At 38.6% G+C, this 22266-nt stretch overlaps 1 protein-coding gene across 4 annotated transcripts in view; it reads left to right on the top strand.

Moving 5' to 3' along the window:
* The window catches only part of LOC121951104 (nuclear receptor coactivator 2-like), a 63824-nt gene that overhangs the window by 16834 nt on the left and 24724 nt on the right, over positions 1 to 22266 (top strand). For all 4 annotated transcript variants that reach the window (XM_042497325.2, XM_042497328.2, XM_042497327.2 and 1 more), the window contains 5 exons: positions 10177 to 10287; positions 12961 to 13133; positions 17122 to 17225; positions 18787 to 18964; positions 21156 to 21344. In XM_042497325.2, the coding sequence (XP_042353259.2) occupies positions 10196 to 10287; positions 12961 to 13133; positions 17122 to 17225; positions 18787 to 18964; positions 21156 to 21344 (736 nt within the window). In that variant the 5' untranslated portion in view covers positions 10177 to 10195. The remainder of the gene's footprint in view (positions 1 to 10176; positions 10288 to 12960; positions 13134 to 17121; positions 17226 to 18786; positions 18965 to 21155; positions 21345 to 22266) is intronic.

Below are 22266 nucleotides of genomic sequence, written 5' to 3' on the forward strand. Positions count from 1 at the left end.
GTGTGAGAGAGTGTGAGAGTGTGTGAGAGAGTGTGTGTGAGTGTGTGTGAGTGTGTGTGAGTGTGTGTGAGTGTGTGTGAGTGTGTGTGAGAGAGAGAGAGAGCGCGCGCGCGCCGAGTGCACTCACAATTGAGTTCGCATCTGGGCAAGCCTGTTCAATGTTATTGATTGGGGTCTATAATCGATGGGGCTCTCACGTTACATGAAGCTGCACATGCAGAGTAATGATCAGCTGCAGGCTGAGCCGCCTACATACAAACATTTTATTTTAAAGTCATAGTATTTTCTGTTCCCATCTTTGATGCAAAGATCATTGTTCTGGTGATCCTGCGCTGCACTTGAGAGCATCAGAGATGAGCTTTCAGTCAAACACCTGATGATGCAGTGTGAGATTCTCTTTGTGCTGCTCTTCTTGTTCTCTTACATTATTTTCAAAGGGAATTATGCGTAAATGTTTAGGGCTAATTAAACAGTTGGATACAAATATCCAATTACAATCATCGTCCACAATATATCGATCATGACTACTGAATTTTATGATGATAGCATTTTTCTGTTGCTTTAGCTAATGCTAGCAATCTTGATCATTTAGAAATAAAAAATAAAGAAAAGTAGGCATTTTAAACTTAACAGCCCTCATGTGAATTGTAAAAACTTTTGCATGTGCGATTATTCAATTACCATTTTCTCTGTATTCATTGAGACAAGGATGCGTAGGGTGGGGGTGGCTGGTTAGCCAATAAAGGGAACTGGTTGAAGTGGGTCAATGTGTACAGCCTGAATTTTACGGCGACTCATTTCACAGGACACACAGAAAGGCGTTTGCTTTCCATACAGCACACCAGTGTCAGGAGTCTTTGGAAACTTTGACAGCAATTCATTAAAAAAGAAGCAGCCTGCCTGGTGGCTAAAGAGGGCGACTGCTTTGTTGTCATGAAGACAGAGCATTAGATTCAAGACATAATTTGGCTGATCACTGGACAAAAACTCCCCATTTCAAACGTATAATGAAATTTGTCTGTGTTCGGCTATGGCAATGAGTATCAGTTCAATGTGTAAACACATTTTCACAGACAGAGGATCAATGTTGCAACTTAAAAAAAAAAAAACAACTTACCTGGGTTATTGAGAAGATTTTTTAATATATGTGTGTGTGTGTATATATATAAACAATTTAAGAATAGAATAGAATAGAATAGAATAGAATATATATATATGTGTGTGTGTTACCACCAACACAGACGACAGCAATAAACTTTATTAACTTTTCACATATTAAGAAGACAGATATAACATGTAACATACACAAAAACAGGAAAACAGCCATAGGCCATCCATCCAGACATTGACAAAAATACGTTGACATTTTACACATATCAGCACTCTCATCTCAGAGGTACAGATAACAAATGAAAACATGTCCAAATATTTCATCAGAGGCATTCATGCTCCCCAAATAAAATGCATTATTTTTTTGAGTTGGCTGTGAACAACACTAACTGCCCAATATGTGAATTATTGTAAAACTTCAAAACCATTTTGATGTGTCTGCTGTCCAGTAAATGGGGCCAACTCTAGCAAACAAAAATTCAGTATTTTTGGTGACTTGATCTAAAAGGTACAATGTGTCTATGCATCTATTGGAAAAATATATTATTAATATTTATAACTTTGTTTTCATCTGTCTGTGACTACCTAAAAATAAGGATTGTTGTGTTTTTGTTATACTATGCTGTTTTATATACCTGGAAATAGTTTATCTATACTTTGTCATATGTATAAAATTATAATCTGTGTTGTCGACTGCCACTTCATTATCATTTCGGCACCAGTATTTAGAAAAAAAACAAACAAAAACAAAAAAAATTTGTCTGTATCCAGCGTATTTATGTTAGCCATATTAGGCAACAAAATAGCTAATCATAGATAAACTTTTTTTTTGTTGTAACAATTCATTAAGGTTTAGTACAGAGTTACAGTTAGTTAAAATTTGTATTTACGGTTTGTGCATATTAGCTGAGTCAGCTGTAAGGAGCCTTAGGGTGTCAATAGAAGCAGCAGGACAAGTTTCTCACCCTGTTTTATTTTAATATATTTGTTTCAGGACAGTACTCTTTATTGAACCAGTAGTACTTTTGTTTAAAGTTGTAGTTACCTTGACATAGAATTGATGTTGGTGATTCTGATATTAAACCCACAGATTCAAAGCTAGAACAAAATGCTCGTCCCTGGCAAAAGGCAGTAAGCCACCGACCTTAAAGCCACCAGCTTGGAGCAGCATCACTATGGCACCAAACAGCAGAGATGTACATAAAGAGACTGGACGTATGTGACGTTGACACACCGACGCACAAAGATGGCCCCACACACACACACACACACACACACACACACACACACACACACACACACACACACACACACTCATACACTCTGTGCATGTGATGCAGGCCTCACAGTGTGGGAGAAGCCAGTGTACTTAATCCAGCCACAGCAGGGTATTAAATCTACTTTATGTTTGTGTGTGATGGGAGGGTTTGCTGGCTTAGACTGCAGCCTTGACAGAAGCTTAGACACCAAAGACAGGAGGGTCTCACCTCTTAGTCACCACTGTCATGTTTACATACTCCAAGTGCTAAACATGATCCCTGTTTTATAGATCTAGTCCAGCGTTTTCTATTAAAGGAGCTGGAAAGATGGTCTTCTTGTGAAAATTGGTTGTTCATGCAGTAGAAATACGCAAATACTTATTGGTGCTACACGACCAGAAGAAACTGAGAAAAAAGGATGTGCTTTTAACCTACAACTACCAGAATGCACTGCATCCCAATGCACCAATAAATGCTCTGGCTGCTGGTTGACAAAATGCAAGCTTGCAGAAATTGGCAATACAGTAACAGAATCTTGTTTCATATTTGATCAGCATGGCTTTGTTTTACTGTTTTGGCCTTTTACAACAGTAGACAGTAACAGAATGTTGGTTTATATTTGATCAGCACTGCCTAGTTTGACAGTTCTGTGTTTGGTCTAAATTTGAGAGAGAGCGAGAGAGAGGGCTCTCTCTTGATCCACTTCTACACTACTTGTGTTCCTGGTGGCAGGCATATGAAAATGCAAAGTACAACCTATTGTGCTTGTTTTGTGCAACAGCCCGCGCACCAGCGAAATTAATGCCAGATGATGTGTTTCGGACGAGCTCAGAGATTAGCAGGAAGATCCAGGCACTGGTGTGATGGGGGGAAGTTAACCACAGTTCATTTACACATACTAATCACACTAAAACTGGTTGAAAATCTGCAAAGTGTCTCTTTGACGTAGTAAAACATTTTTCCATATGGAAACTGAGAAAGCTCTTGGTATTAGTCTTGGTATTAGCTTTTGGCTTGTGACCCCTTTAAAAGAATTTCTGTCTACTTGTGACCACAGGTTATACAGTATATACAGGTAGAGACCATTTCCAACAAGTGCTCATTATTCTGTGTCAGATTACTTTTAATATTTTTTTTAAAGTTCTAGTAATTTGCCCCCCCAAAAAAATTAGAAAGACTAGTCTGAAACAATAAACCTAATTCTGTGCTGTGTCGGTCGAGCCCCTAGGATGAGTGTATGATAAATTGCTGATCCCAAAGCTTGGAACGCCCGTTTTATCCCAACAGCCATCACGCAGCTGGGCGGTGGTCACCTTGGTTGACTGTGTGATTACTAACCGTCACAAAATTGTTGTGATTTTTTTGGATTGAATGTAACAGAGTAGAAACAGCAAATGATCGACCTTTCAACTTTGACATTTAATATTTAATGTGCATAAAGCAAAATGGGACCACAAAAGGTGCTATTACTTTAAGTATTCAGAGAAAAGTTTTTCACTATCCCTGCAAAAACACATTAGCTTTAATGTTGTGCTTTCAGTCATTACATAAGACAGCGTGGTCAGTGCCTTTTTTTTTCCTCTAACATGCTCAATTATTCTGCAAGCTAAGCTCTAAGGATGACTCATTACTGTAATAACAACCCATAGTGTGCTTTACTTCCATGACAACTATCATTTTGTCAGATTAGGGCTCTCATGCTAATGCCGATTATCACATCTTCCCAACCATTTATTTGGCTTTCCAGCCATTTTCTATTGTACACCGCTTTTTGTCATTTTTTTTTTAGCTTTACTGCATTTGTGTGCTATTTTATTATTATTTCAACAGCTATTTATAATTACTTCTAAATATGTTAACGACTTTATATTATATCTCTGTCTTTCCATCTGACCTCCATCTGGCTGTAATGTGACACCTGCCTGCTCCCTGTCACCTGTAACAAACCAGGAAGTAGATTTTAAGAGATATTCCTCAAAAGGTGAACAGACCAGAAAGACCGTCTGTGGTTAAGTAAATGATCCAAACCCATGTGGGAGCCACTGCCCCGAATAATGCCTGCAGCTGTGAGGATAAAACACAATGACTGAATAGGAGTCTTTTAAATATGTTGTGTTTTTCAGATAGCTCATTTTATTAATCAAAGAATATTTTTTGGTAATTCAAATGTTTTTTTTATTTTCAGTGTCTCATTATCAAATATAATATAAAATATAATATATATATAATATAAAATATAATAATATAAATATGACTACTATATAGAAATGAGAAGAAATGAGAATCAGTGGTAGTGTTTCTCATAATTAACACTTGTGTTTCCAGCATCTTTTTCTCCACTTTAAAATTATTATTAATGTATTTTCATGTGAAAATGCTTCACAGGGCGACTCTAACAAGCAAACAGAGTAAAAAAACACCTGTGAAAGCCTCACCCTGTCACTAGTGGTTTTTCAGGAACCCAAAACAAAGAAGCTGAAGAGCGGTGGTTTCTCTTGGAAACAGAGTCCACTTAAGCAAGCTGTGATCGATCCTCAGCTGTAATTCCTTAATGGCTGGTTTGACCCTCTGGCCTCGTCTCTTCTCTCCAGCTCAAATTGTTTTTAAATGGCTTCACTTTGTGAGGCTCTTGGCTCCTCTGATTGCATTAGTACCGGGCTGAACAGGGCAAAGGCTTTTGTCGCAGGCTACATTAGTGTTAATTCATTGTGCGTTTGTGTGTGTCTCTGCATATGTGTGTTTGAGAGCACATGTGGATCTACTCAGACATTGATTGAAATGTTTAAATGAGTGTGAGTTCGGTGAATTTATTTTTGTGTGTGTGTGTTTGTGCACCTTTCTTTTAGCCAGGCTTTCATCAACTTCTGAGCCCCAGGTGGGATCATGGTGATGATGATGATGATGATGATGATGATGTTATCTCCAGTCAACATGATGTCACCTCATATAACCAATAATAACCTGCTGTTTGCCAAGAGCGATGACAGCACTTTGAGTTTTAAAATGTTTGACTTTGTGTTCAGTGTTTCTTAATGTTTATCAACTATCTTTGATTAAGTTTTAGGAAGAATGCCTTTTTTTCTACTAAATTTAAACTCACTGATGCCTTTTTAATGTGCAGCTTTAAGGTATATTGAATGGTGAGATTAGCCTATTCGATAACCAGATGGAAACACTGGCAACAGCATTTATTAAAATTTCCTCAATGATTAAAGGCAGGTCTAACTTATTAGCTTACATTGAGCATATTTATTAGTTCCTTATTTCACTGTTAGAAGTGAGAATGTTATCAAACTTCCATTCCACTTTTTTGTTTATGTGTGCCCATAGTGGCATAAAGAGTAGACACAAACAAGTTCATATAGTTTGTGTCTAGAGTTTTTTAGCGTAATTCAAAGAATGAACGGTTTAGTTTGGCAAGATCAAAACAAGATCATGAACTTTTCTAAGACTCTTTATTAAAATAATGTATATTACAAGACTATTCAAATAAAAAGATACTCACATGAGTGCTTTGGTACATGCCTGATTAGCATTTTACTGTATGGTTTCCTTGACACTTTGTTCCTCAGTAAATAAAGCATGCAACTGCAGAAAGCCAGTTTCTCTGACCAGTTGAAGAGCACATAGAGGTCATGATCATGCAGTTAGGAATGGAAGCAGTGTCTTAATCATATATCTGTGACCATAAAAGTGTGCGAATCATAGGGAGCATATAGATCTGATCTGTCTGGTCTGTTGGGAGGTTTGTTCTACATCTCGTTAATTTTTCCCACCATGACAACTTATGACTGACTGTGCAGAGCTGCTCTCCTCCACATGTGAATCAGTGATCTCATTTCAGTTCAGTCATTTGCACACTGTAAAATGTTTGCTGTTGCACACTCAGTCACAGACTATGACTTACCATTGAACCCCTGCATGCATATTATGGAAGTGTTTGTGGCAAATTCTAATTTTCGTTTTGTTTTTCTTTGCATCTGCAGTACCTTTGCAACTTGTGCATAAAAGTGAAATGTTTCTTCATGCACATTTTACAGCCTTGCTAGCAGCTCTGTGAGACTGTTATCAAACTAAATCCTACACATGCTCACAGCAATATGCTCTGTCGATGTTTACCATGTTCACCATCATAGCTTAGCATGCTAGCACAAGGAAATTTGCTCATCATTATGATTGATGTATAAAGTGACCTGGGTGCAGTGTTGGAATCATAAATTCATTGCAGCATGAAGCCAAAAAGGTTCAACTCCTGCATATAAATTTTCCTGGATGATTGTCACTGCTTCGGCATCATTATAATAGAGCAAGTGCACTCGAGACTTCCCCCAGCCTAGCCAGCTACCTCCAGTTTTACCTCCACTTGAATGGGAATAAAATGATTTAATCTTGCGGCTCCTCTAGACTTTCAAAATGTTATTGGACCAAACAGATGAAATTCTGATAGTGAAATGAGTCATTTCATGGTTGTAGCACTAAAAAAGTATTTACTGATTTACAGATGTCTCCTTCTCAATGTAAGTCTTTGGGAACAAGTCTTTTTGGGTGCAATGGCATAACACGACCAACTTGGGAGTTGTAATTCCACTGTTTGGCCACTACAGATTGGCCTCAAAGCCTGGCACACTTTCTGGGGGCCTTATAAGCACGCACAAAGTAATGCAAACACAAAGTACAGCTGAGGCTAATGGGAATGCCATTTGATTGGAAAAAATATTCCCTGATGATGGCATTAAAGTTATTCAAATTCATTGGAATCCGTCTAATTGTTGTAGATAGTGGAAAGTCAGAGGACCACTAAAGTCATTACAATACATCAACTGTAAACCATGAATATCTGTACAAAATATTATTTTTATCCATTCAGTACATGTTGAGATATTTCCTTGAAATAGTGATAGTGTAGAGTTGCTGGCAGCAATAGAAGAAAGTCAGAAAATCACCAAAGTTGTTAGAATTTGTTTTTTTCAAAACCTCGAATACCAAGTCAGATTTTTATGGCAATCTGTCCAGTAACTGTCAAGATATTTCACTCTGAACTAAGGACATGGACAAAGCGATCAACTGACTGACCGCAAGTCAGACATTGCTACCTCTGGAGCCATTTCTCCTCTCCTCTCCTCTCCTCTCCTCTCCTCTCCTCTCCTCTCCTCTCCTCTCCTCCCCTCCCCTGTTGTAATTAGGCCATATTCTCCTCCTCCCTCCTCAGGCCTGATTATTCAGAGCAACAGATGCCCCTCTCCTGATACTCCTCCCTCTATCTACCCCCCATCAACACCCACTTGTCTTATTTTACAACATTTGCTCTTGTCGACTCGATGTCTGTTTATACACGCCACTTCACCCATTGTTCAGCCGTTTGATCCTTATCCTATCATCCATTATGCTGCACTTTCTCTATATATTTCCTGTTGATTCCCCTTTTTCACTGTCTTTCCTTCTCTCTTTCCCTCTCATGTTTCTTCTCTCTCTCCCTATCTGTTGTTTTCTCTCTCTCTTATCCCTCTTTCCTGCCTTCATCTGCTCAGTGTTAGCCCCACAGACCGGCTGTTATATAACAGTCAGGTGATGTGTTGGCCTGTTGAAGGGCCTTAAAGGCCTACCACCCTGATAGACACTGCCTCTCTCTTGCTAGTAACTGCTAGACTCTACCTGATTGTGTGCATAAGAAAAGATTTGTCACATTTTGTTTCAATTAGTTAGAACATCATCTGTCCGTTTGCTCTTTTTTGACTCCTAAACCTCTGTTTAATAACCACCTTCATTTGGAAAATCATCAAGTTTAAGTCATATCAGAAGAACAAGATAACAAAAATGAAACTTTTTGAAAGACTGAAACCCAGTATCCTTTTAAACCATGTGTTTAAACCCTAACCATAACTGAGTGTTACAGTTATTGATCTCACCACTTATTGAGTTAATTAGACCACAAGTAACTGCTAGTGTTAATTTCAGTCACATTGGACTACTGAGTCCAAGAGAAATCGGGGGCTCTACCACATAACTGCAACGCCACCAGTCATAATGCCCCCAAAATCATTAAAGACAGAGAAAGGTAAAACCCTGTCAGGAATACATCCATTAAAAAAAGTAGACAATACAGGAAAAAACAGCCTGGTCGCATTATAAAGTCATCATATACAGCTGCTTGGTCTGTGACATCAGACACTGATGAAAAAAAGCCATCTCAACATTACTTAAGAAGCTCCATCCAGAGTGGGTGGCAGGGGTGTTGGATGGTCCATCAAACACTGGACTTTAAACTGGGAGGCCGATGTTCGCTTCCTGTATGAATGTAATGCCAAACCATGATGTATTTTTCTAAACCTGACCACATACATTTGTTGCCTAAACCTAACCATGTTCATTTGTTGCATGAAGAAATAAATGTAGATATGAGGTGTTAAATCAATGTTGTACTTTTATTTTGAAAATGCATTGTAAAAAGACACAATGCATTTCACATGCGTAAATTGACACAGCCTCCCAGAACGTCCACGACAGGCACACCCAGGATACGTAGGGTGTCACATTAAGATGTCAAAAGTCCACTGAGCATGTGGTAATATGTGATGAGTTGGGATGGAGAATGTGTTGGGAAACCCCTTGTATACGCACTTCAAAATTCACAAGATAGTTTCAAAATCTTTCACAGCTGTGGTATGTTAACCCATAAAAGTTGTTACAAGTCCATTCAGTGCTTTTGATCTTCTGTCTGCCATCATAGCTAAAAATGAGAATGGTAGATATTGTCAAAGTGAGCTCCCCAAAATCCCACAAACATGAGCACAGTGTGAATTGGTGTCTGGCCAACAAGATGAGTTTTGTCATCACTGTTTGGTAGAAGGTCAGTCAGCATGAGGTGACCATATGGTGCAACTTTTCCCTGCCAGTGTGTGTTTAATTTTTTCTCCACCTACCTATACTTTCTGTCTTTCTATTCTTGTGCAATGCTTTTAGCACAGAAACATTATATAGAAAAATTTGGCTGTCCACAATATGACTTCTATTAAAAGCCATCAACATAATTGGCAGAAATGTTCCTGTGAGAACAATGTGAAAGTCTATAATTCTAACTGAAGTAATTATTGACACCTACTGTATTCCCACTGGGCCTCCCACATATTGCCTGCAGGCACATCACAATGATGCATTGTTTTCATGAGTCATTAGCACACTCCTTGTTTGATCATGCAGCATTCAAACAGGTTGTGTACATCTCCGGCACATTAATTCATATCTGTCTATAATACTGTGGTTATTAATGCTGTGAAGAGTAGAGTGAAGGGCACTTCACAGTGTCACAGGTGAGGTTTTTAATTTCCACAATGCTCGGTTGCACTTGTGCTGCAAGTTATTAGTGCATCTAAAAAAAAGAATACATCCTCATAATGGCACAGGCTCTACTATTTTGCATATCAAAAAATGGCAAATTTAGATAAGTTTAATAAGCAACCATTTAAATGTCTCTTTGAATGTGTGAGCAATCAGTGTGAACTGCCTAAGAACTGAGAGTATTGTGGTAGTTTCTTGGCTTCATACTGTAGCCGTTAGTGTCTAAACATTGTGTCAGGCACATCCGGGAACTGATCTGGGTTTGCATTGTTCAAACATGTCCACAAACAGTAAATATTGTTGCAGTGTGATAACTTTAAAGGTGGTTGTTTCAACATGGCATTGTATTTGATGTTTTTGAGCAATTGCCAACAGCAAAAATCAACAACCATTATGAACATCTTTACTTTTTCCTTTTTTTTAAATAGTTCTGACTGACCCTCTTTCATTTTCTCCTCTTTTCTCTCTCAAGGTGCTGATATTTGGTAAAGATGAGTAGTGGGGGCGGGAACACCCCAGAGCCCCCCAGAGGGGGAGAGTCTCTGAAGAGGAAGGACTGTCAGGCAGACCTCCTGGGACCCAGGTAAAGACTTTTCTCCTTAGTCCCCAGTCTCAATACATCTTGACTATGACACCACTGAATCCTTACTCTAAATGCCCAGACACAACAAACCAACATCCAAGAGCTAGTAAAGAAAGCTGACTCTCGCGTTGCACGTACGTTCTGCATGAGAGGAGATGAACACACAAGCACAAAGTCGCCTGTAATTTTCATTCAGAAAGGGAAACTACAAGACCAATATTATGGTAGTTGGTAGACCGATATTATGGTAGCTGGTTAGCACAGTGATTCCCAGCTGGTGGGTCGCAGGTCCACTCTGAATGGAACTGACTTGTCAATGTGTCAAGTTTGGAAAAAAAAACAAAAAACAAAAAACACCTTAATTTTAAAATGCAGACTCTTCATTGCTCTGCTAAACTCCTCATCATTTATAACACCAGCCTGTTTTTCCAGCACAGCAACTATTATTATTCTATTACTATTACTGTTACATATATATATATCTACTATTCTAATTCTATTCTAATTCTATTCTAATTCTAAACATTTTTTTTGTTTCCAGTTATATGCATTATCTGAGTTTTAATTGCAGTGTGGTGTATTTCATTGTGTTTGCAGCCCACATCTTCTCTAAATTTTGTGCAATGAAATTGAATATGGGATAATTTATCTTATGTGTGGGCCTTGAAATAATGAACAAGGAGAAATACGGACCCTATGTTCAGTCCAGTTGGGAACCACTAAGTTATCACATAAACAACACAATCCAATGAGAAAACAATGTGCTATATTCACTGTATGCCAGTAAACAACAACACAAACCATCAGGAAATGTTTTTGCTCTCAAGAGCTCAATGGCTAAAGAAAAGCTTTTTATTTATTTATTTATTTTTTCTAACAAATTTGTTTCGATTTCACGGCCTCTTGACTTTAGCTCTTTGTTTACAAGCTGACAAGAGTCAATGGTGGGACACACTGCAAAGGGGGACAGACACTCATTGACAGCCCAAAATCGTCTGACAGCCATCGTTGCAATAACTACAATACTTACAGTATCTTATAATAACTTCAGGATGCCTCACAACCTCACCAGGAACAGTTCAGTCCTCAGTCAATAATTAATTGAGTTATTGATTCCTTTTTTTGATTTTTGTCCCACTTTTTGAGTATGAAAAGAAACAGAAACATAAAACATTAAAGTCCCTGTTCAATTGTTGTAATACATGACTCACATTACTATGGCTCTTTTTCTAAACAGGCGAAATAAAATTTAAAAAGATATTTTTATTCAGGGAGTAAGAGTAAAAGTGGGGAGAGAGAGGCTGGTGAAATGAGTCGAGGCTCTCGCAGGTCGATGGAAAAAAATGCTGCCACAGCATTTTTCCAGACGACAGTTTATATAAGGGCTAACAAGTCATTGTGCTTCACTGTCCGAGAGGATGTGTGAAGGTTGTTATGCCGATGTACTGAGTTGCACTGCACTGAGTTTGTAATGAGGACACATGGATGTTGGAGTGAAGAAGACTTGATGAGGAAGTTAACTTGATGTTAGAGTGAGGATGCCTGTGTTTTGAAATAATCACTGCACGAAATGAACTTGATGAGAATAAAGCACGTGTAATGTCCACAGTTGTGGAAATGATGGCATAGAATAAACTAAATGCTAGCACAAATTTGAAGAAGTGTAAATTAGCAAATGTTCAGCTTGTGCAATGTATAAATGAGCCTGAAAATGATTAATTTAAAAGTTTACTTCTGGACCCAATTTTCCCATTTTGTCTAAGTGACTAATGGGAATAACAACTTTTGTAAGCAGTGCAGTATTGGGCAAGATGGCTGCGACCAACAGCTGCGATGCAGGCTGCATTGTAACCACTCTGGGCATATGCACACAGTCAATGTACGTCCACTAAAAGTGCTTGTTTTTGCCACTGACAGGCTCAGATGATTATTACAAGTGTCTGACAACAAAAGATTCATACTAAGATATGCTGATTTAGTTGAGTAAGATCCTTTTTATTGATCTAGAAACAGCCCCTATATTGTTATAGCAATAGCCAAAAGACTCCATTTAAATAAACTGTAATTTTTGGCAGGTATGAAGCCAACATAGTATTTTCACATTTTACTTGCTGCATTAAGAGTTTATTTTCTCTAAACCAAAGTTGGTTATTGTTGGAAAAGTGAAAAGACATACCAAGACTATTTTTCTCAACTCTGAATAAAGTGTGTTTCACAATGATAAAATGACTGTTTATTTAAATGGAGTCTGTTTCTGGTTAAACAAAAAGATCTTGCTCTTTAACAAAATGTCTGTTTCAGTAGGGTCCTTTTTCATATTGTTGTAAGACACTTAGAATAATTATCTGAGCCCGTCAGTAACAAAAGGAAGTACTTTTTGTGGACGTAAATTGACGTAGCATAAATTCCTCGAAATTATTCCTCGAGTGGCTGTTGCAGCTCTCTCACTCAATATTGGACCAAAATGTAAAAAAAAAAAAAAAGTTACCTTTAGTCACTTAGATATAAAACCTTGGGAAAATAGGATCCAGGTTAAAAAAAACAGAAGTTATTCTTTAACCACTAAATTTGAAATTCATATTTTTGATGTTCAATATTTTAGATACTCTTTTTCCACTTATTTTTCTGTACCTTTTTTTTTGGATTACTGATGTCTTTGTTTCCTTCCTGCAGTCCGAAGAGGAGCACTGAGAGGAGGAACAGGGAGCAGGAAAACAAGTACATCGAGGAGCTGGCAGAGTTGATCTTCGCAAACATCAACGACATGGACGACCTCAACGTCAAGCCGGACAAATGCGCTATCCTCAAAGAGACGGTGAAGCAGATCAGGCAGATCAAGGAGCAGGGTGAGCATGCACTTCGGTTCACTATGTTCTCTTGTTGGTGTAAAATTAACTTTTTTTCCCTCCATTCTTTGTCTGCTTTGGCATCATATGTAAGTGTACATGATACATTAAAACACGTGACGGACAGCAAAGTTACCAAATCAGCCAGACCAAAGTTGAACTTTGAAGGGAAAAAAGCGAGTAAACATGTTTTTTTCTTCGACAGCTATTTCATGGTGAAAGAGCTCATTCATGTTCTCACAACCACAGACATGAAAAAGTAGTGTCGACTATTAAAGAATGACTTTATCAAGCCATAGACTGCAATCACATCAACTGTGCAACAAATTAGATGATATGGTAGTTACTTTTTTGCGTTCCTCACAGGTCATCCTTGTTAAAAATGCGTGTGAACGCTGCAGTAATTGCCACCAGACAACTAGAAAAAACTACATGTGACTGTGACAGCACCACCAGAGCTTTTTGTAATGCTTTTAACAGTTAATGGAGACATGCTGATCCCAGAAAAGTTCACAAAATTCAAAAATGCAATCCCTTCTGGCTTTGTCCTATATGTCAGGTCACTATCTGGCAGTTTAATTGGATGTCAGCAAAATGAAATGTAACGAGAAAATGTATGTGAGTGTTAACACAGACTTAAGATGGTGAAACAGAATGAGGCAGGGATGCTGTGGAGGAAAGCAGGTAGATCTGCCCTCCGCTCTGCCTCTCAGTTTCCATATCTCCTACTTTTCTTTTCATTTGTTTTCTTTTCTTCAGCTTCCTTTCTTTTTCACCTTCCCTCCCTCTGTCTTTTTCTTCTCTCCCCTTTCTTCTTTAGTTGTGTAATCCCTCTCTCCCCTTCCACAAATCATCTTCTTTCAGTCTCTTTCTTCTTTTCCCCTTCCTTTGCCTGTCCATCTTTTATCCTTCCTCAACTTCATTTGTTCTTTCATTTCCTTTACTGTCCTGCCCCTTCCTCTCTTCATCTCCTCACCTTTCTGTCTCTTTTATCTCTCTTCTTTATCATTACTCAAACACCCTTTTCCTTTCCTTTCCTTTCCTTTCCTTTCCTTTCCTTTCCTTTCCTTTCCTTTCCTTTCCTTTCCTTTCCTTTCCTTTCCTTTCCTTTCCTTTCCTTTCCTTTCCTTTCTTTTGCTTTGCTTTGCTTTCTTTTTATTTCCTTCCACCCGCCCCCCCTTACTGTCCCACCTTTTCCCTTCCTTTCTCCTGGTCCCTTTTTCTAATCTTTCCTTTCCTCTCCTCTTCTCCTCTTGTCTTTTCTTTTCTTTTCTTTTCTTTTCTCCTCTTTCTCCTTATCTGTTTATTGTTCTTCCATCCTTAATAATATTAGTCTGTTCCTTTCCATTTCCCCTCTCTCTATCTCCCTACTTCCATCCCTCATCTCCATCTTCTCTCTCTCTCTCCTCTCCCCCCTCTATTCTCCATCCTTTCTCTCCTGGTTTTGTCCCAGCGGTCAGCCAGTTAGTGTCCACGTGTTTGTATCTGAAAACAACAGCTGAATAAGCACACACAAATGCACACGTGCACACACAGATCATACACAAGTCACACAGCTGTCTGCTCTACTTCAAAAACCCCACTGTTGTCCTGCAACCTCAGTATTTAACCAATGAGATGGATGTAACACAAAATGTATGGATGGTACAGGCAAATTATATTGTGCCTCCTTGTGTGTGTGTGTGTGTGTGTGTGTGTGTCTGTGTGTGTGTGTGTGTGTGTGTGTGTGCGCGCGCGCGCGCAGACTTGGCCCACAGGTTTACAGTAATTGCAGGGTCATATTATAGATGCAAGATGAGTGTGTATGTGTGCCTCCATTTCTGTCAACTCAGCAGTTGTCCAAATACTCAGACTGCTGGAACAAAAACAGCAGTATCCAATAATAAGTGGTGTGTATGTACTGCATGTACAGTATATGTGTGTGTGTGTGTGTGTGTGTGTGTGTGTGTGTAGCCAGAAAGCTTACTTGAGATTGCGGCCAAATGTAAGGTGGGTGTGTGTATCACATACAGCATATTAAAGTGTTACACAAGCTTTGAAAGGAAAACTGAATAAGGAGATTACAATATGAAGCACTAAACTCTTTTGGCTTATACAACGATGACTTATTTTGAAATTGTTGCAGCAGTGAACATACAGCGATTACAAGCTGCAACAAAAAGAAAACAATATTTATTACGGGGCTGAAATTTCGCTCATATAAGGCCCATGAAAATGTGCATGTGTAACTTTTTGACCTCATTTGTTTTGTTTAGGCTCTAGTCCTAATCTCAGGTGGAAAATGGCGTTTCATATTTATTGATCATAAAAATGAGGCGTACTGTGACTTTAATACCCTCCAGCTTCCATGAGAGCCACTCCAGGCTCTACAGTGACAGGGTTTAAGGGCTGATGACTCTGTACAGCTCTGGTCCTGCAACAGGAATGTCAGCTATGTGGCCTAATGGGGCCATGGGAGGCTTAACAGTCCAGTGGTACAGCCAGGGAGGAGAGTGGAGACTGGCCTCTAATATGACTATAAATGTGTGTAATGCACTGCACATGAGTTCTCTCCATGACTCAAAACCCCCAGGTTTGAAAGTGGTTACAGAAGGTGTAACTTGCCAAGTAATGTAATCAGTGAAAGGTCCTCATGTGCATACAAAAACAAAGTGTGAAAGAGGGTGTGTGTTTGCCTGAGGGTGGTATCATCACAAAAACAACACTGTCATGGGCAAATTCACAGGAGGTCCTGACCAATGAGGAGCAGAGGCATTCCTCAAAACTATAGGCAAGGACTTTAAATGTGTGTCAGTCAGTGTGCTTAAGGTACCCTCAACTCTCTGAAGATGCAGATTTAAATTAGTTTTATAAAAGCCCAATATCACAACATGCAACACCCCTATGTCCTTGGACCCTCACAGCGTATAAGGAAAAACTCCCCCAAAAAATGGTAGAAACCTCAGGAAGAGCAACTGAGGAGGGATCCCTCTCCCATGATATGTATGTGACAGTAATAACATTCATAGAATAATATGGGAAGTATGGCTAATAATAAAAGAAGTAGTGGTAAGCATCAGGCAGGACCATCTGTGTATCCACGACCCTCGATTTTGGTGCAACCTTGATCTGGATGAGAGGCCAAATTAGTAACATGCATTAATGAGACATGAATGTTTGTAAATACAGAGAGAGAGAGAGAAGGAGACAGGAGCTCAGTGTATTATAGGAAGTCCCCCAGCAGACTAGGCCTATATCAATCTAACTGGGGGCTGAAGTGATGAGTCTACTGTACTCCTACTTTAAATGAAACTGCATGTGGCTGTTAGAGCTGATCTTTGTGAACTGGACTGTTTATGCAATGAGCCTCATTTGCTTAGAAAGGGGACAATTTAGTGCCAGATGAATGGATATTACCTTATTTAAATATGTGCAAATAGCACCAAGATAATATTTGCTCGGCAGTGTGGTGCAGCGGTGCATTTCAGCCTTTGCGGGTACTTTAAGAAGTGCACAGTTTCTATATCTCTTAGTTGTGCATGTTAAGTGACCTTTTGTGAATTCACCATGCAGTGTTTTTCTGGAAAAAGAAAATACTCACTAAAAGGCAGAGTTCAAGAAAAAGCTTCATTCTGACTCATTGTTTTTCCAAGAAAACAAACACTGTGTGGTAAACATACAGTCAGTTACTCCATGTGACACCAGCCTTCCTTGCCTTTATTTTTGACATGTCACTTTACCACATCATCAGTGAGTCATGCATTCACTAAATTCTGAACTAATAGCAGTGGGATGGATGACATTTTATAAGAGAACATAATGAAACAGATAAATCAAGGTCGTCATTGACTATCAGAAGCAGGTTTTTATTTTGTTTTATTTTACTTTGTTTATGTTAGTTCTCGTCATACAAAAAAGAACGTTTTAAAAATGGGCAATAAAACTTTACAAACTCTGAAACCTCAAATGTTTAACCCCCTCTTTGCACGTTTCTCATCGTCATTTACAGAAAAAGCTCCAGTGGCCGATGCTGAGGAGGTGCAGAAGGCGGATGTCTCCTCCACAGGACAGGGTGTCATTGATAAAGACGCTCTTGGCCCCATGATGCTGGAGGTGCGTTCAGCCAAACTTTAGCCCACCTCTGTTATCATGCTCTGAGGAAAAGAGTTCAAAGGTCAAAGGGATAGTGACACTAAACAGTGACACCAGGAGTGATTATTCAGACAAGTTTCTATTGACAACAGTGGCCTGTAATTTACCTCAGAGAACTAGTGACATATTCTCAACTGACATAAGAAGTAAACTGTTTGTAAACAACAATCTTCAATATGCAGCGCTGCACTATTTAACTACACTTTTTATGAATGTTGTCTGAAACATTTAGATCTGGTGGAGCTTCTTTCTGACTTTAAATGGCGTTGCACTTTGCAGTGACGCAGAGAGATAAGGGTTCCTCTGGTTAGCAGCAATGCCGTCATCAAGCCTTCTCCAGCGTGTGTGTGTGTGTGTGTGCGCGCGCATGCATATGGTGACGTATAACATGGGACACCAATGAGGTATAAATACCTTTCTGAAAAGCCAGATTAGAAAAGGCGGGGTGGAGCTTGACCACACGTGCACATACACACACACACACACACACACACACACACACACACACACACACACACACACACACACACACACACACACACACACACACACACACACACACAGCCTATATATAGCTGACCAGCCGCAACATTGGCAGAGGTGTCTGCTTGGAGATGAATATAATTCTTGCCAAGACCCTTCCTATTCTATTCTTTTCTGTTTCACACCAGTGTTCTGCAGACGTACAGTAGGAGGTTTGCGCAGACATGTGGCAGGCTAAAGGACAAATCACAGTCTGTACATAAAGGTGGAAAATGCTGAGTTGACAGGAATGGAAGAATGGAAAAATACATACACACACACAGTGCTGGAGAAGCCACTGTAGACCTGCTGTAATACCTTGAATTATATTAGCACACTGCAAGTTACTGCTGGGTATTTTTTGAGCCATAATAAAGAAGCTTTTGTTTTAAATGTTTGTCTCTCGTCACAAGAAAAAAACCCAGATTTATGTTTAAATAAGAAAACAATTTGAAACACAAATTGTATGCAGTAGATGAAGTTCTCTGGTAGCAAGGATATATTAGAAGGTTTGGTAATAAAACTTAAAACATCATGCTGATGCTCATGCATTTGCTCACATAAACTCTCAGTAAATTACCATAAAGTTTGAATGATGTTTGAATAATGTATTTTTAGCTGGTAGACGTAACACCTTTACTTTCACATTACTTCTATTAATTGCATCTAATTAGCTTCGGCATGAAAGTTCAAATGATCTTTAATTAACATTCAATCTCTCCTCTTTATTCCTCTAACCTTGTCTGTCTTTTTCTTTTTTCATGTTTTTTCTCTATGTTTTCTCTCCCACTAACCTTATACATTTGCTTCTTATTCTTATCTTCTTCCTCCTTTCCACTTCTCTTGCCTGTCACTTTATTTTCTTCTTTTTCCCTCTCTCCAAACTATGCCCATATCTCTACTTTCAACCTCCTCTGTCTGCTCAAACAATCTCACATTTTCTTCTACTCATTCCCTTCATTCATTACCTTGTTCCCGTTTCTTCTTCCTCACCCCTCAGGCCCTGGACGGCTTCTTTTTTGTGGTCAACATGGAGGGCAATATAGTGTTCGTCTCGGAGAATGTCAGCCAGTATTTGCGCTACCAGCAGGAGGAGCTGATGAACACCAGTGTCTACAGCGTGCTGCACGTCGGAGATCATGCCGAGTTCGTCAAGAACCTCCTGCCAAAGAGCCTGGGTAAGAACCACAGAGATTTAACTGGAACATTTTCTGAAGAAGGAGAGATTTCAGATATTGGGAGATGTTCCTTGGCCAACACAAGGGACATCCTTGATTAACTTTCCTTAATTTCCTTAATAACAGCTCTGCCATCAAGACAGAACATCATCTTTTCTTGTATTTGATAGTTTACATCTCTAAAAAGAAAGGGGATGATTCTCCTCAGCTAGATGAAGATAGATTGAAGAACAAATGAGCTTGATTAATACAGGGATCCTGTGGATCCTCAAAAATTCTTAAAAGGCATTAATAAAATGTATGTAAAATTAAAGCCTTAAATGGTACTAAAATGAAAATTATATTACATTGTAAAATCTCAAAATAATTGGTAACATCTATTTTTGGTTAAATCGAGAAATAAATTCATCTTCCTTAAAATCGTCATGATGGGAATCCAAGTTGTTAAATCTCACAAGCAGAGTGAGAAACACAAAATCACCAAGAAAACTGACTAGAAATGCCAGATATTTCCTTTTTCTGTTGGTTAAACCAACTGAATAAGTTTATGATAATATAATATGTTCATTGTCTTCCATGTGTTCCACTCATGGAAGACAAGGTTCCACTCAAGGTTTCTTTTGTAAATAGTTGACGCAGATAATCTAACTCTTTTTTTACTGGACAACTGAACAACATGTTTCATGAAACTATTTGAAAATATTTGGGCAAAATAAAACTGTCCGTCAGTTTTGGTTATTAGAAATTTGGTCTTAAACTTGAGTCTGAGTGACATTAAAAAGCCTTAATCATACGTGGCTAAAGCTGCAGGAACCCTGTAAGACCTGTCTTTTAGCTCCCACATCTAGGATGTTACGCGCTATGTAGTAGTAGCTGGTAGGTAGTTGTTACCAGTCTAGCCAACAGCATTGCTTGCTTTGCTAAATTAGCTTTTTTTTGTGGTTTGCACAGTGTGCATCTTGCTGTGAACCTGTCCTGTCTTAAGCTCTAGTGTCTACACCAGACCATTTAAATTTTAGCTTTTACCTCAGGTAACCTAAACAAAGTGTTAGCTGGCTGTCAAACCAGTAAGATTATTTAGCAGGGCAAATAATATAAGTATTATGTTGACGTTGTGTTGACAGACATACTGTATGCTTCCTCAAGCTTTCACAGGTCTGAAGAATTGGGAGATATTCAAGGACAAGATCCGTTTGAAAAAACGCAACTTGGTTTAAACTACAAACTTTATAGCATCCAGGGGTGTCAGAAAATTTCAGTCAGTTACATTTGAGTGTTGCGATATTATGTTTTGTGTTGCTGTATCGCTTCCATGGAAGCAATACATGTCAAATCCTGACAGGTAAAATGTTTTTTTTATCTTGTAATCACAAGTTATTATCTTTTGCATGGAACTTGTGGGACTAAGTTAATTATGTTGAGTTATCACAAGTTATCCTGGGGGAGCAAGTTAATTATCTTGTGTGCACAGATAAAAAATAGTAATAATAAAGGAAATCAACTTTTGGAATTTTTTCAACTTTGTTTGATTTTCAAAAACACTATTGATTTTTAATTAATAGTTTACATGTGTTACATGTGTTTGTGGCTGTGGTAATTTTATCTTGGGTTAAACCCTCAACCACCGAATTACAGTGTTGTTATCTATCCTCAGCCATTTTAATCTTACTCTCCAACATGACAACATATCACAAAGAGAAGGGGCTTAGGAAACAGGTGGAGTCATCAAGTATCTGCCAGCTCCTAAAATTAGAAAAAAAAATTTAAAAAAAACCCCAATTGCAATATATCGCCTTGCTTACAGTATCATGATATATTGCACTGTATATATTTCTGTAGGAGGAATCTAAAAAAAACAGCTAATTTAATGGCTGCAAGCATTTCCAATTCCTACTTTTTCATTCAGCCTTTTTTTTACTTTTTTTGATAGACTGAGATTAATAAAAAGTTAAATTTAGAATTAAATCCTTTAAATAATGTGTGCTGCTTCTGATTTCAAATAGCACTAATTAAATTCGTTGCAATTTTGTTAGAAAGTTGGGTACATTACTAAGTTGTTTTGGGTTTTTTTTTTCGATATTGCAGTTTGGTGCAGTATGCATAAGATGCCAAATATGATGCCCAACTTTTTATTTAACATGCTTAGAGTGAACTCCTCCTCCTTGTTTTGGTGTTTCTCTTCATCTTTCAGTAAATCATCGCAGCAGTGATTCGTCCAACAGGAACAGCCATACATTCAACTGCCGTATGTTGGTCAACCCTTATGCTGATGGTGAAGCCCGGCCGGCTTCTGACCAGCAGGACACGTCACCGCAGAAGTATGAGACCATGCAGTGTTTCGCTGTCTCAGAACCTAAGTCTATCAAGGAAGAGGGGGAAGGTATTGTTTCTAATTTATATTAGAAGTTTTCACTTTGTCTCTCTTGCCTTTACTGCATATATCCATCTTTGTCTAAACTTTTTAAATTTTAATTTTTTCTGTCTTTTCTTTCTTTAATTTTTATCTTTCTGTTCCCATATCTCTCTCTTGGTCTTTTTCGTTAGAGCTAAAATTCTAAAAACTCTAACCCAGCCTCTTCTTTCTGATTTCTCTCTCTTTTTCTGCTTTGTTGCTTCTCATTTACATTTTTGTTTTAATTACTAGTTCTGCCTTTCTTGTCTGCTCCCTCTGTTACTTTTTCCACGTCTCTCTGTTTGTTTCTCAGTCCTCTTAGTTTCCCCCTCACTCACACATGTTTGTTCTCCGTGTTATTTTCTTTTTCCAATTGTTCCATCTCTGTCTTGACTTTCTGTCATTTTCCCATCACTTTCTCCATCCCTACTTTTTCCGCTGTCTCTTGTGTCCTGTCCTCCTTTCATCACCACTCCTCTCTTCTTTGCCTCCCGTCCACCGGGAGAGACTAATTAGCGTGTGGCACTTTGTCATCTTCTCATCTTATCTTATCACACACATACACAATGGGGAAAAGAATCCGTCTGGCACTCTAATTTTAGATGTCTGACAACCAGATATTGTGCTAATCTGTCCCCTGACAGGAGGGAGGGTGTCTGCTGGACAGATTGAGGGCTGCAGGTTGAGACTGTGGTTTAGGCTGATGTTAAAATTTAAAAAAAAAAAAAATTGAGATTGGGAGGTGCTGACAATGATGTTGAAGGTTGCTGAAGTTGGTGTTTATGCTGAGTTAGATTTAAATGGAACAGAATGATAAAGCTGTGTATAGCTGTGGTTTAGTTTTTAAGTTAAGTTTTTAAGTTTGAACAGGTCGTCTCTTCCACCCTATTGCTATTCTTTTGTCTCATTG

Source organism: Plectropomus leopardus, chromosome 12, assembly GCF_026936395.1.
Source record: "Plectropomus leopardus strain MGB_pleo_1.0 chromosome 12, ASM2693639v1, whole genome shotgun sequence".
NCBI classification, from domain to species: domain Eukaryota; kingdom Metazoa; phylum Chordata; class Actinopteri; order Perciformes; family Serranidae; genus Plectropomus; species Plectropomus leopardus.